General features: G+C 44.0%; 2 protein-coding genes across 5 annotated transcripts; one reads left to right on the top strand and one right to left on the bottom strand.

Moving 5' to 3' along the window:
- Positions 1-183: 183 nt before the first annotated feature.
- On the top strand, positions 184-2,924 carry arl16 (ADP-ribosylation factor-like 16). The gene is made up of 5 exons (XM_083977501.1): positions 184-318; positions 864-918; positions 1,011-1,127; positions 1,229-1,344; positions 1,501-2,924. The coding sequence occupies exons 1-5, from the start codon at positions 242-244 to the stop codon at positions 1,664-1,666; spliced, it is 531 nt and encodes a 176-aa protein (XP_083833627.1). The 5' UTR covers positions 184-241; the 3' UTR covers positions 1,667-2,924.
- Positions 2,925-2,945: 21 nt separating this feature from the next.
- On the bottom strand, positions 2,946-13,743 carry epn3a (epsin 3a). 4 transcript variants are annotated; one of them, XM_083977497.1, is made up of 10 exons: positions 13,483-13,743; positions 10,593-11,341; positions 7,562-7,674; positions 6,266-6,370; positions 5,649-5,732; positions 5,216-5,348; positions 4,908-5,078; positions 4,714-4,800; positions 4,395-4,631; positions 2,946-3,254 (listed from the first exon to the last, which is right to left on the bottom strand). In XM_083977497.1, exons 2-10 carry the CDS (start codon positions 11,173-11,175, stop codon positions 2,959-2,961), a joined length of 1,809 nt encoding a protein of 602 aa, XP_083833623.1. In that variant the 5' UTR covers positions 11,176-11,341; positions 13,483-13,743; the 3' UTR covers positions 2,946-2,958. The 4 variants fall into 4 exon arrangements, with proteins under 4 accessions (XP_083833623.1, XP_083833626.1, XP_083833624.1 ...); XM_083977500.1 differs by having other exon boundaries at positions 4,714-4,785; XM_083977498.1 differs by having other exon boundaries at positions 4,908-5,075.
- Between the last annotated feature and the right edge of the window lie 44 nt (positions 13,744-13,787).

The following is a 13,787-nucleotide window of genomic DNA, read 5'->3' as shown; positions in this document are numbered from 1 at the left end:
AGCAGCGATGACCCTTATTATGGTGGTGTTCGTGTTTTTCTTCCGCTTTGTTCACGCTGATATAACGACAGCCAATCAGAAAGAAGATCGGAATGATTGACGTCTACTTTGTCCAATCGCTGCGACGCACCACGGTCGTTTGAGCGTCGCCATGGTGCCAAGTCTTCTCTGCTACCTCGGCTACATCGGGCTACATGCTAGTACCACAGGCTTTGCGCTATGCTGGTGCTGGAAAACCGAAATGACCAGAAATGAAACGTGTTTGCTTCTTGGGGCAACTGGCGTAGGAAAAACGTTGTTACTGAAACGTCTACTAAATATCCTTTGCTCTCAGCTGAATGTTTTGAACTTGAGTTGGAGAAAAGCATACAAGTACTGTGAACAGCTAATTTAGCCTGGTGAGCTGGTTAACAAGCTAGTCAACGATGTGTCCATTTATCCGTAACTGTTACAGTCGTTTTGAAAGCTACAGTTTAGTGGTGTTGAAATGTATTGCATTGTAAATACACGTCTTTCCGCTGTTAAGCCTGTTTCCATCGCTTTGAATGGTTTGGGCAATATATAGGAACACCTGTCAAAAAAAAGCAATGCATCTTTACTCAATATACTTCTTCAGCTATATCGGTTGATACCCTCGTGGGTTGTGGACAGTCATATGTGTGTGTAAGAGATTGGTACTTAAAGTATTATTTTGCAGTTATCTAAATTGGAAAATACTGTTTACAAAAAGTGTCACTTTTATATCAGACTGAATTCAATGTGCACAGTTAAAGATGTAGGCTATTCAGTTAAACTACTTGGGTTTCACTTAAACACACAGCAACAGCTCCCATGCAATCTTTTCCTTAATGATTTTGTTTACAGATTAGTTTGCATGGTTTAGGTGAACTGGGGTCACCTCCTTCTACTCTGCCTACAGTAAGTGATGATGAAAGATAGTTTTAATAATACACAGTTTGAAGGCTCGATTTTGTGAGTGTAATACCTCTTATCCCTGTACACCTGCACAGGTAGGAACCAACCTGACAGACCTGACACTGAAGAGGAAGAAGGTGACAGTGAGAGAACTGGGAGGTTGCATGGGCCCTATATGGCCCAGTTACTTCAAAGACTGCTCTTCTGTCATTGTATGTTTTTTGTATACATGTGACATCTGCAACATTAGATTAAGTAAATAAGTTGAGTGTTCATGATCTGACTGAATGTTTTTTCTTTGTGTTTTTCACAGTTTATGGTGGACTCAGCCAACATCGCTCAGGTGTCCTCCTCTTGTATCCAGCTGCTGTCAGTTCTCTCTGCTCAGCCTTTGCACAGTGCCTCTGCACTTATACTTTTCAACAAAAGGTAACACTCACTGATCCCTACATTCACCTGCCATACATGTATGCACAATGTGTCAGAAGTTTGAACACTGCATGTATCTGGTCTCATTCTGTCATTCTTAACATGTGTATACTATTTTCTTCTCATTATTTCTTTCTTTGGTTCACCCTTTTCCAGTGACGTACCATGCACTATGAGCCTTACAGAGATGAAGTCACTGTTCAGGATGGATGACATCATTGCATCTGCAACTCAGCCAGTCACAACACTGGAAATCAGTGCCCGAACTGGACAGGGACTACAGGAGGTGCTCAGTTGGCTGGAGTCCATTACAGTCAAATGACCCGGCTTACAGTATGTTTGTTACTGAAAAAGACTGTTTACACACCAGTTTACACAAGGATGTAAATATGTGCCATGCTGGGGTCACTGAAAAAATGGAAAGACGCACGAGAAGAGAAAATGTAGCACTTTTGGTACTATATAAAATATAGTGACTCCTCATCAAGGCAAATGGAGAAGGTGATGTGTTGGTGGTATCACAGCAGGATGGGATGGTTCTGAGGTGACCATTTATGACATTGATTAAATCAACACTACTGTAGGTCAATTTTACTAATATAATTCAAGATAAACAAACAGTGAACTGCAGAAATTCACAACTGTTTTTTAACAACTTGTAAAGGGTTAAGAACAAATGTTATAACATTGGTTGCTGTAAATGCATGCAGCATTGCAGTAATGTGTTCCCACCAGCAGGGGGCATGCGGTGCATAACAAATATTGAAACTGTTACTAGGTGTGTGCCTATGTTGTGATGATTTCATATCTAATATATTGCCATCAAGGGAAATTCAAAGCAATAAAATCAACTCAAGCAGTGTTATAATACCCTTGTATTTGATGAGAGTCAATGGTTCACAAGCAATGAATAAAACTCATAATTTGTACATTTTCTAATGATGCCTTGCTCATAGTGAATTTTGATGTACAGTCCTCCAAAACTGGAATTTAATTCACTTAATCCCAGCAATTCATTTCACCATTGTAAAATTGTTCATACATGAATGTTTCTCATTAATTCTGGTCCAACAGAAGCACCACAAAGTTCATGTTATTGTTTGATGTAGCAAGTATCCTTGTTTTCAGGTATATGACAGAAGCAGCAGCCAGCAAAGCCAATCATACAAACAGTTGAGTGAGCAGATTTGTTGACTAACTGAAAAGCTGCAACACATTTGCTGGGTTATTATGGATGTGTAGAGACAACAAAGTATTATCAAACTGTGCTTTTGTGTGGTTCTCTATCTGAATTACATGAGCAATAGGTTATGGCCGTAATAAGTTTAACATGACACTAATATTTGATGATACAAAGGTGTTATCTCTTTTATACCGTTACTGCTTTTGTGACTGGTGGCGGAGCAGGAGAGGCTGTTATAGTGAAGAACAGAACCAGCTTGCATCAACCTAAGGGTTATTGTATTATACCACAATAAAAAAACAATCAGGAATAAGGTTTTCATACAAGTCCTTGGGGCTACAGTTCGGTCTGCGGTTAGAAAGATATTTCAAGAGCATAACCTAATGGCATTCCCCTTTTACTAAGATGTTCCCCTCCGGTTTAGTTGGTCCTCATAGGAAAGGGTTCTGGCTGCTCTGTGCAGCCTGTGATCCCTGAGTGCTGGCTGAGGAGAAGGGCAACAAGGGCTCAGGGAGGGTCCCTGGCAGGTCCAGGCCAGGCTGGGTGGGGTGAGTCAGTGACGAAGGAAGGCTGGCAGGCTGGTGGCTCATGGGCAGAGGCAGGGAGGCGCTGTACGGAAGAGTAGTGCTTTGAGGAGCCAAAGAGGTGGAGCCGGAGCCCATTTGGTTCAGAGTTAGTTTGGGCTGGTCAGCTTGGAATGGATTGGTGACTGAGGGAGCAGTCAGGCCTGGGCAGAAAGAAACAGAATCAAATTATTCAAATCGGATTAATCTTCTCTTGAGACTGCATTTAGAACTGGATAAATCAAACACTTGTTAACATTTGGACCACTTGATGCTTTTTTTTCTCCCTAAAGTAAGCTGAACATAGCACTAGAGTCGCAAGGAGAGAGGAATCATGTGAATTTTGGTCATTTCTCCATTCATATGTTCCTTTTCAGCCACGCCCTCCTAAGTTTTGGATGCCAACAAAGAGTGTTTTTCAAGAAAAAAATGTTTGGAACTGATTTGCACCATACTTAGTGCAGTTATGGGGCGTGGAGAGGGGAAGAATCCATTAAATGTTGGTATGGATACAGTTAAAAGCCCCAGATCTTCGGGCTTGATGACATAAAACACATTTTTTTGTCGATGTCTCAGGCATTACTGTGAAATTGTAAAAAATAAAATAAAAAAAAGAAGAAGAAACCCTGACATATTTATAATGCTGAATTATATGGACTTGGAGTTTGGTGCTGATCCAGATAATAATCTGGACCTGGTGGAAGAAAATGCTGAATCCGCATTTTTCACTCTCAGAGCTGAACTTGTGGCTGAGGTTGCACTCAACAGCGCATGTGGAACCAGCAGCATTTAGGAAAGCTTACGTCAGTATGTCATTTTAAATGCAGCTACTAAAATTAAACACTGGCAATAATGGTTGCAACAAAGTGAGACAATTCATACAACTAGAGCTGTGTCGGATTCATGAAGCTGTAGAGTTGTATGAATGTTATAATGCTGACTCAGTCTCAGACTACTTCCTGCTTCCTTTCATTTTTCTCAGACATGTAAGATTGTTTGACCTTGGCAGAAGTATGTGCTCTACTGAGTGCCATTATAGTTACTGACTGTTAGATACTGACTATATTACCACTGATTTCTAAGCAAGTAGATTTTTTATTCCACACAGAAAGAGAGTGGTTGCGTCAGAGGGTAGGAATTAATTTCTAATCCTTAACTTTGACAGAACGTGGTTGAGAGTACTATCCACATCATTTACATGTAGCTGGCTTCAATATGCAAAACACCAGAGTGATTTAAATCTAAGGTTGTACCTGGGAAAACAAAGTGAGGGTTGCCTCTCTAGTAAATAATACAATGAATACCTGATAAAAAGGGGTTCTTGTTCTTGGCTTGGGGATTTACAGGGATCAAGCTGTCCAGGTTTACCAAGGACGCTCCTGTGGGGCCCAGGAAAGACTCAGGTGTCCGGCATGTACGAGGGCTGGGGGCAGCCAGGCCTTCCCCGAGACCTGACAGGTCAAAGAGCTCAGGACTGCCCTCCCCTCTGCCATTGACATTCATCTGACCTCCATCCATGGCCTCATCAAACAGATCCCCATCTAAACAGCAAGAAGAAAATCAGAGATCACAAGTATATGGAATACACAATGTGACGGTAAGACAAGGAGAAGTTGTGTTTACCTGAGGGGCTTCCAGTTCGGGCAAAAGGTTCCCTGGCAGCTCCATCGGCTGATGTTCTCTCGGATGTTGGTGCTGAGAATGGATCCACTAAACCATTAAAAATCCATTAAAAGCAACAGAAATGCAATGTAATTTAATCATTGTGGGGAATTTCGTTCAAAATATTTAGTGTGTGCAATATATCACAGACTTACCTGTGTTTGCAGGGAAGGCCCATACACGGTTGGCTGCATTGAGGTCGGAGACGCTGTTCGGCTGGCCATCCCAGAGGCCAGCAGCAGGGGGCTCCCATGGTGGGGGAGGGCTGTTGGAGGGTGGTGGGACCATCCACGAATCATCTCCTCTTGAGTTGACAGCGCCGTCTTCTTTAATTACCGATAGCAGAGACATAGAGAGAGTCATCTTATCATCATAGCACGAGTGAAGAAAAAATTGTATAAGTCCATTAGATGTGTATTATTCCCAGCTGGCGCTTAAACACTTGAGTTTTGTCAAGGCTCACCCAGGGAGTCCCAGGGGTCCGAGCCCCCTGGTTGAGCCATTGCTTGGTGTGCAGTGTTATTCCAGCGATGGTCGACACCAGAAGGCATATCCGAGGGCACTGCAAAAACATCTACCAGGTCCATGAAGGCCGTCTGTCCACATCAACAAGAAAGAAGTTCATTAGATTGCTTCGGCACTCACCGACTCACATCCTTTGTGACAGCACAATAGCTAACATAACATATTCATGACCATTGTAAAAACACAGGGTTGAAATCTTTACAGCATAACTGAGGGTAGAGCTATGAAACCGAATCAGACTGATCATCATCATCACAGAGGATTACGGTTGATTTAGTTGTGATCATTGGGCAATAAACTTGTGTTCTTAAATTTATTCTTGTTCTCCATCATCCCCCCATTGAGGTATTCCATACCCCAATATTTCATACCCCGCCTTTTTTCTCCATCTGAAGTTTGCTCTCCTCCAAAGCTTTCTGGAGCATCGACTCATCTCCTTGGCGATGGAGTTGCTCCTGTCGACAGATACAGTCACATGGTCGCCTTTGGGTATGACAGCTTCCGGCAAAAATCACATACTGCCACATAATATATTTATGACTCACACAGGCACAAATGCTACTGTAGCTGGTACTTTGTTTAGTTTTTTTTGCCCGGCCGACATACTGTATGACCCACAGATAGATATGTGCAATATGCTCAGACCAGAATATTCTCCAGTCAAAGAGAGGAGAGCATCACTGTGCTCTCTAACAGAGCGGCTCTATTGTGCTACGGTTTACTGACATAGTGAGAGAGAGAAAAGGGAGGGAAAAGACAATGAGACAGCGTGAGACAGGAAGAGAAAGGGTACAATGGTTGTCTGCTGTAATACAACAAAGTTATAGATATACAACTTTTTTTTAAAAAGGAAACAAGGGTTGAAATAGGTTAAATGTTAAGAAAAGGTTAATATGAGGACATGTCGAGTTCCTACTACACACTACATCCATCTGAACTATAATAACCTTTATGGTGACCAACATTTGAGATATTAAGAAGTCAATACCTGAAGCAGTCCTACCTGCTGGTGCTCCTCCTTGCTCAGGTTCAGGGCTAGCTGGAGCTGGGCTTCCTCGTCCAGATCCACTGCGACAGGTGCAGGTTGGACTGGCTGCGCGGGTGTTTGACGGGGACAGAATTGCATAATTAGTATCTGTTAGTAATTTATCAGGCAAGTGGAAATCCCACAGTTGCATGCAACAATCTACAGGTGTCCCAAGTAGAGTAAAGGGGGTCAGCCAATCCCTTTGCCCTTCCATGACACCAAACCAGAAGAGTTGAGAGTGGCTGAGCGGGAGTCTCACCTACCACAAGACTAAGAGAAAGAGATCTAGTGGTTAGTGAAACAGAGAGGGATGAAGTGATTAGGCTCTGACAAAGCTGCATGTTGGTTTTGCTGTTTAAAAGTGAGAGAGTGAAGGACAGTGAGTAGTTACATGCAGTTGTTTCTTAGATGGAGAGAAACTGGGCCGTGACATTGGTTTTAGTGCACAGACCGACAGCAGATGTGCACGAGTGTAAAGGATGCAGAGGAAGGATCATCCCTTGTTGTCCCAGTGTACTTATACCTTCTGTGCCTCCTCCTTGCTGAGGCTCATAGCGATCTGGAGCTGGGTCTGCTCGTCAATGTCCACAGGGGGAGGTGGCTAAGGTCAAGCAGGAAGGATTAGGAGGGGGGAAAGACTAATCAAAGGGAAAGGTAAAATCACGCTTGAATTTGTTGAAATTATTCATTGAGAGATTATTGTGAGAAGAGAAGAGTTTAGCAGATTTGATATACAGATCTCAATTTGATCATCAAAGCACAGCTGGTTTATTTGATTACAGAGGTGGAAACTATCATGCTAGGCAATGATAATGAATTTCCATAACAGCCGAGCAGGAGTTGCAGAGGGCAACGGCTGCCCTTGCCATGGAGACTGGGGCGGGCTGTGGCTGCTCAGGAGTGGATCAATGCACACATCCTGTCTGGCTTCTCACTATTTCACTCACAGTGTCCTCACTCTCCAGCACCGCTCGCACTGATTGGTCAAAGTGCCATTATTGACCGCATCAGAGACAGAGTTGATGCTATCACTTTCTGTTAGAGGTTCTGGGAAATGGCGGCAGTCGGTTGCACTTCGCCATCATGACGGACAGTGTCCAAGCATGTGTGCAAGAGGCTTTTTGATGACTTACTGCCAAATTACCACATAACATGTCAGCAGCAGGGCAGCTAAGGAGCCTCTTTCTGTCAGGCGCATGTGCTGTAAAGACAAGAGCTTGTGTGTGTGTGTGTGTGTGTTATCTCTCTTAGAGGTACCTTTTCACTTTCTTCTCGGCTCATAGCCAGGGCCAGCTGCAGCTGCAGCTCCTCCTCTCCACTGGTCGCGGGCCGAGCTTGCTCCAGGTCAGGAGCGAGGCGAGGAGAGGAGGCTACAGACACAGAGGAAGGGTGTTTACTGAGGAAGGGGGAGCAGTAGGATGCAAACAGAAAACGGATGGAAATAGAGGGCGAAGGAGACGGAAAGCAAAGAGAGAAACACTTTAGACTGATATTTAACATCCAAAAACGAGCTGGCACTGTTGCTGCATGTTAATTTTTTTCCATTGCCTGTTGTTTAGGGCCTTTGCTGGCATCGCTTGCCACGGTCTGCCTAACTCTGCCTGCACTGAGAACAATGGCAAGCCTGTGTGGAGCGTTAGGGTGGTGGAGGGGAAGAGGAATGGATGGGTTGGAGTGGGGCCCACCTTATTACCCCAAATCCTCTGGATAGGATTCTGGTCCAGGTTTGGGGAGGGTGGTGGTGGTGGTGTTGCAGTGTGTGTGGGGGGGGGAGGCCTTAGTTGGCAGTATACCAGTCTGGGTGCCAGGCTGTGGGTCATGGGGCTAAAACAGCGCAGGAGGCCACACGTTGGCGAAGTCAGATCTCAGACACCAATCATTTCCACTATGCTGCTCTTCAATATCCCCGTCTCAGCTGGATTGTTTGTTGGCAATTAGCTGCCGACCCACACGCATCAGCACTAACACTTTGACTGCGTGCTGATGTCTTTTTTAGCCTCTAAAACGGCCCAGAGCAGAGCGAGAAGCTGTGCAGTTTTGCCGTTATTGCAAAAACTGGAATTGCTGCATCCACTCAAGGCAATGGCACGCATACGTGTACATAATGCACACCACCAACACAAACGTTTGCACAATAACTCACCTTTCAAGTATTTAACCACCTGCAACACACCTGTAGAGCACTCGTTCTCTGTCAAACCGCGAACCATTCCTCTCCAGATAAAGATCAAGTGATTTTAACGACTCGCTATGATCACTAGTGTGAAAGTGTTGTAATTATCATGAAATCAATTTATCAGATATATTTTTCTGTGTATTACAAGGCAGGCTTGTATTGTGGTATCACTGAGGCCCAGATCAAAAGCTCAGAGGTTGTAAACGGCCAAATGTTTCTGATGGCACACATTCCAGCCCAGAAAACTATGCAAGAAACGTCTCTGAAGTGGAAACTGTATTGGTATTGGTGGAAAAAGAGGGGGCTTTTGTGGGATTGGTGGTAATAAAACAGTCAGATATGACCTGTGGGTATAACTTTGTTGACACTATCAAACAAACCACAGACATCAAAGTGTATGAGAATAAGTAGTGCCTTCATGAAAGCGCAGCTCTGCTACTGACTTAACACTTTTTATAATAAACACCACAGACCACACAAGTGCCAAAACACCCCACACCCCACATTCACACTTACATTTTACAAACGCTGCACACACAGCTACTTGATGCCTTTTTCCACAGTATGTTTTCAGACGTGCTTAGTTACCACCTACACACTCAACACAGGGATTGCCCGGCACTTACACTATCTCACAACTAAACCACCTGATCGCCACCTGAGCGGCAGGACAGATGATGGAGTCATCACAAGTTAACTTTACGGTTAACAGGTGCGGTTTCACCTTAGACTGAAACGAGCCCAAACAGGGGCCTCCTCTCTTTTGTAAATCCAGTTTAGCTGACGTGACTGTAAACAGGAGAATGAGCGGAATGCAGATATTCAACTGACAATAGAGGCCAAAGCAACTTCTATTTAACCACAAAGAACCGGCAATTAATTCTCATGAAGGCTTAAATGGTGGTTTTAAAATAGAATCCATGTCGGACTGGTCGACAAAGTAGAAAGATATTACTGACAGCGTCTCATAAACGCTCCCTTTTCTGTCATCAAAATCTTGATGAAAATCTCAAGGTGACTAAAACTGAGTGTTTCATAATTGTGGCGCTGTTGCTGAAGCCCATCTGAATGCATCTCATGTGACCAGGTAAACTGGTGACCTGTCATGTGACTGACTCCTGACAAATGACAGGTCACATACCACAACAAACATTCAGGTATCTCTCCGATCACGGTGCGCTTTGAAGGACAAACGTGATCTTGAATTTGGAGATGGGAGAAAGGGTGTATTATTAAGCATCACATCAGTGAGGTGTAGGGATGTCACGATTATACATTTTCTTGGTATGATTATTGTCAGAGAAACGATCACGGTGTTACGATTATCACGATTATTATGCATTAATTCATTTTACAACACTATGAATGTGTAAAATCAAATATAGTCAAAATATAATTATATTACTCATTGTTTACACAAAATATTTCAAGTATCTATTAATATATGACCAATTATTTATCCCCCAGGGGAAGTGTTTGAAATAAATTGTCATATATACCAAATGTTTACGTTTATTTTATCGTTTTTTGTTGTTTTTTAAATACAAATGACACGCTTACATTTAATTTCCTACCAATTCAATGTTACGTTAGTTAAATGGACCAGTATCTGAGCATTTACCTTTATTTTGCTGCACATCTGCCGATATGGTTCCGACATAATCTTTTTTCGGAAGTGACTGTATTCAGGAATCTTTACGATTAATTAATTGTGGCTTTTAATACCACGGTTAAAGCAGAAGTAAGCGGAATGTTTGTGTTAATATAAGTCTTAAATAGTTATATCTTCCGACAGCAATCACTTATATAGAGTGTTTGGTCTGAAACACGGGTCTGTCAGTCACTCTGCTCTGCTGTAAGCTGAGGAGAAAACTTTCCTTGTATCCTACAACCTTTATCCAATGAGGAGAGAGAACGGCATAAAGGGGCGGTCCTCTCTGTGTGTGCAGCCAAGGGATGCGCGTGAATGTGGTGACGTAGGGACGAGGGCGGGGACTGCTAACTCCATCTGCTGACAGGAAGTTAGCCAAAACGACCGGATCGCTTACTTCTGCTTTAATTGTGAAAACAAGTAATTGTGACATCCCTAGTGAGGTGTTCCCTGCTACTCACAGTGAGAGGACGGCGAGCTCCTGCACCTCCTCATATCCTCCCCTTGGAGCCCCGCCGAGCTGCTGCGCCCCGGGTAAGGAGGAGGCAACGATCCAGAGCTCACGCTGCTGGTGACCCCCGTCATGCGCGTCTTGGTCTTCAAGGCCTGGCTCCTCTCCCTCTTCAGCTTCTCCTCGTCCCTCAGCAGAGACACCAGCTGCTTGGCCTTCTCTCTGACGTTGATACCCTGGTCACGTCCGTCCCGATCTATGTACTGGAAGTCTCTCAGAGTCTGGATGGTGTGTATGTTCTCCTTGCACTCCCGAGCCACGCGCTCTGAGCCCGTTTTGATAAGGTAGTCCAGCAGGGTCAGCGCCTTGTAAACATGGCGCCAGTTTTTACCGTGGTCATTGAGCCGCTTCCAGATCATACCCATCACCTCGGTGAAAGCCACAACATTGAAGGTGAGGTCCGCGATTTCAGACATGAGCGAGCTGGGAGGCCCCCAGTGGTCGTTGGAGGTGGCCTCCCGGACCTTGATCTCGGCCTCCGTGTAGTTGTTGACCATGTTTTTCATCTGGCGGCGCAGCGATGAGGTCTGCATGATGGCGGTGGTGTTTTACAGGATCTTGAAGGATAGTCTAACAGCAGCAGGCCAGCCCGCTGTGTCGCCTTAGGCAAGGTAGCCCGTCTGAGATCAGTTCAACGGAAAAATGCAGTGAAGTCTCCCTCTTCTTCTCAAATCAGTGACGTCCACAAATGTGTTCCTGCTGGAGAGAGACACACAAATTAGATGTACAAAAAAGTTTGATTATGCTTTAGTAATTAATGGAGAGGGCTTTCTCTCCTCAGTGTTGCTTCTTCCTTTACTAATAGTTAGTACACCTCCACTCTCACACATCATAAGGTCAGTAACTGTTTTTGGAGTGAAAGAGGAACAACAAAGCACCTCCAAGTGATTTGAAACCCAACACCTGGGCTCTGTTTTCCATCTGAGTGAGTGCGCACAGTAACCAATAAGCAGCCTGTCCACTCTTTCATATGTTCAATTCTGCAAAAAAGAAATCTGTATTTTGAATAGCAAATATATGTTCAAGGCCCAGAAAATACACTATATCCCAACCTGCCCATGTAGAAGATCAGTGTTATCAGAGATGGGAGGGGCTCCACCTCTCTCTCCTGTTTCTCTGACCTGATTACATCACCGCAGCAGCAGCAGCAGAAGCAGCAGCAACACGGGCTTCAAAGCATTTGAAACACTCACAAAACTGTAAGAAAACTGCTCAACTCCTACACAGATACGCACACGGTGATCCACCAGAATCACAGGCAGTTTCCTGTTCCTGTTTGTCTTTTTTTCTTTAATAATTCAAGATACTGAATATTAGACGTTGGACGTTGAACTGTTTTTGTCCTATGTTGTCAGAGAAGCGAGTCAATAACTGAGCTCTGAGGTAGATGATCAATCCCTTCACTTAAGAGTCAAATCCTCCATCATGAGTAAGCATTTCCAAAATATAAAAAAAACAAAAGGGGGGCATGAGAGGAAGGATGTGCTGTAAAACGGTTTATTGATCCTTTGAGGGAGTGATATATTGAATACAATAAAACTGCTTTATGACAGATCTAAGGATGAGAGAGTGACAAACTAAAAGGATTTTGAGCTCTTTAAACATCTCAGCAGGCTCTGTGAATAGAAAGAGGTTTGCCTGAAATATCTGACACACTGTGACAAAGCTTCAGTGCTGTAAGGGTGCTGGAAATAGATTATTAAGTGGTAGTGAGAGTCAAAATATTTGTGGCACCAGCTGACCACAGGTTAAATATCAAGTGGCAGCCAATGCAGGCTCCAGTTCATCCCATTAACTCATGCTACTTCCTGATTCCTGGTGTTTCTTCCGCTGCAGACCGTTTGTGTGGGGAATAACTCGAAAGTTACTGGGTTTTTTTAGGGTTTTTTTTTTTTTAAATGCTGGCCTTTCCTGGCACTATCCTGTAAATGAAAAGTCAGCATAGAGAGAGAGAGAGAGAGAGAGAGAGAGAGGTTCGGACTGAGCTAATGACAGAGGGAGCGCAGTGCTGTAACAGGAAGATCAAAGAGTTTGGGGTGGAAATTAAACTCTCCCTCTGGCAAGATTTCTAATCCAGCCTTGATATGCCTCCATTACTGTAGCACTTACACTTGTAGTTGAAGATAAAACTCTTTCTTTCTGACACATCCGGCACCTTGATTAAAGAGTAACACATTATTATCACATAGCTAAGTCAGATTAATAGTAGTGGGGTGAGGGAGGCAGCACCCACTCCCCACCAGCTACCACCACACACATTAATACTCTCTTTATCAAACACAGTCCCTCACTATCTTTCCTGAGGAAATAGATTAGGTTCAATTGTGACCTTGACATGGTGACACATTTTAGTAGATTATTAGAGCACTCTGAAATCTGCTTTGTAGAATTCAGATCATCTGTGAAACATACATCCCTGCCCTGACATATAATGTGCAAGATCATTTCCTAACACTGTAGCCTACCTCTCTATAAGTGAAAGCTTCTCCCAGACCAGGCCTATAAACAGGCTCCTCGCCCAGGTATGTTTAACTCCGTGTCAAGAAACAGACATCTGGATGTTATAATAAAGCGGGGCCCGCAGGATTCAAGGTTTTTTCTCTGACCTGTCCCTTCCCTTATATATAGGCTTCTTTTTTCTTTTTTTCTTTTGGCACAAACCGGGACGACCGGGCCCATTATTATTATCACGTTGCGTCAAATGGGACGATCCGGTAGGTGAAGAATGTGTGACCGTTTCCGACTTTAAAAGTTAAAACAGATATTTAAAAAAACAAAACAACAACAAGGAAACATTCAATCTCAACCAGCCGCTTCGCTGCTTCCACTTTCGCTCTTACCTTCATGACATAGCGCCTTCAGTGGGGTCCCAACTTAGGGGAGGCTTCGGCTGGAAGGAGAAACGCCTCCGCGACTCGGCATGTCCCGGACGGCTGTCGGACAGAGGAGAAAAAACTATAGTGAAGGAAGAGCTTGAACGCAGCGCGGAGAGGAAACCGAGTGTCCTCAGAATGAATCCGAGACAACAACACACAAAAAAAAACGAGGCGGTGCCGATTTGTTATCAAACTAAGTTGTGTGTGTGTGCATATCGCTGCTCCAGGCACTGGGCTTGCAGATGGCACAGCCCCCCCTATCCACTGAA

This window comes from Trachurus trachurus, assembly GCF_905171665.1.
Source record: "Trachurus trachurus genome assembly, chromosome: 8".
Lineage (NCBI taxonomy): Eukaryota > Metazoa > Chordata > Actinopteri > Carangiformes > Carangidae > Trachurus > Trachurus trachurus.
Note: the sequence above shows the minus strand (reverse complement) of the source record. Positions and strands in the feature narration are given on the sequence as shown.

Coding starts and splice junctions, on each gene's coding strand:
- epn3a (XM_083977497.1), bottom strand. CDS start 11,175: ATGCAGACCTCATCGCTGCGCCGCCAGATGAAAAACATGGTCAACAAC. Junction 5,733..6,265: donor AGCAGGTAGGACTGCTTCAG/GTATTGACTTCT, acceptor ATCTGTCGACAG/GAGCAACTCCATCGCCAAGG. Junction 4,801..4,907: donor GGCCTTCCCTGCAAACACAG/GTAAGTCTGTGA, acceptor TTAATGGTTTAG/TGGATCCATTCTCAGCACCA.
- arl16 (XM_083977501.1), top strand. CDS start 242: ATGACCAGAAATGAAACGTGTTTGCTTCTTGGGGCAACTGGCGTAGGA. Junction 919..1,010: donor CTCCTTCTACTCTGCCTACA/GTAAGTGATGAT, acceptor ACACCTGCACAG/GTAGGAACCAACCTGACAGA. Junction 1,345..1,500: donor CTTATACTTTTCAACAAAAG/GTAACACTCACT, acceptor ACCCTTTTCCAG/TGACGTACCATGCACTATGA.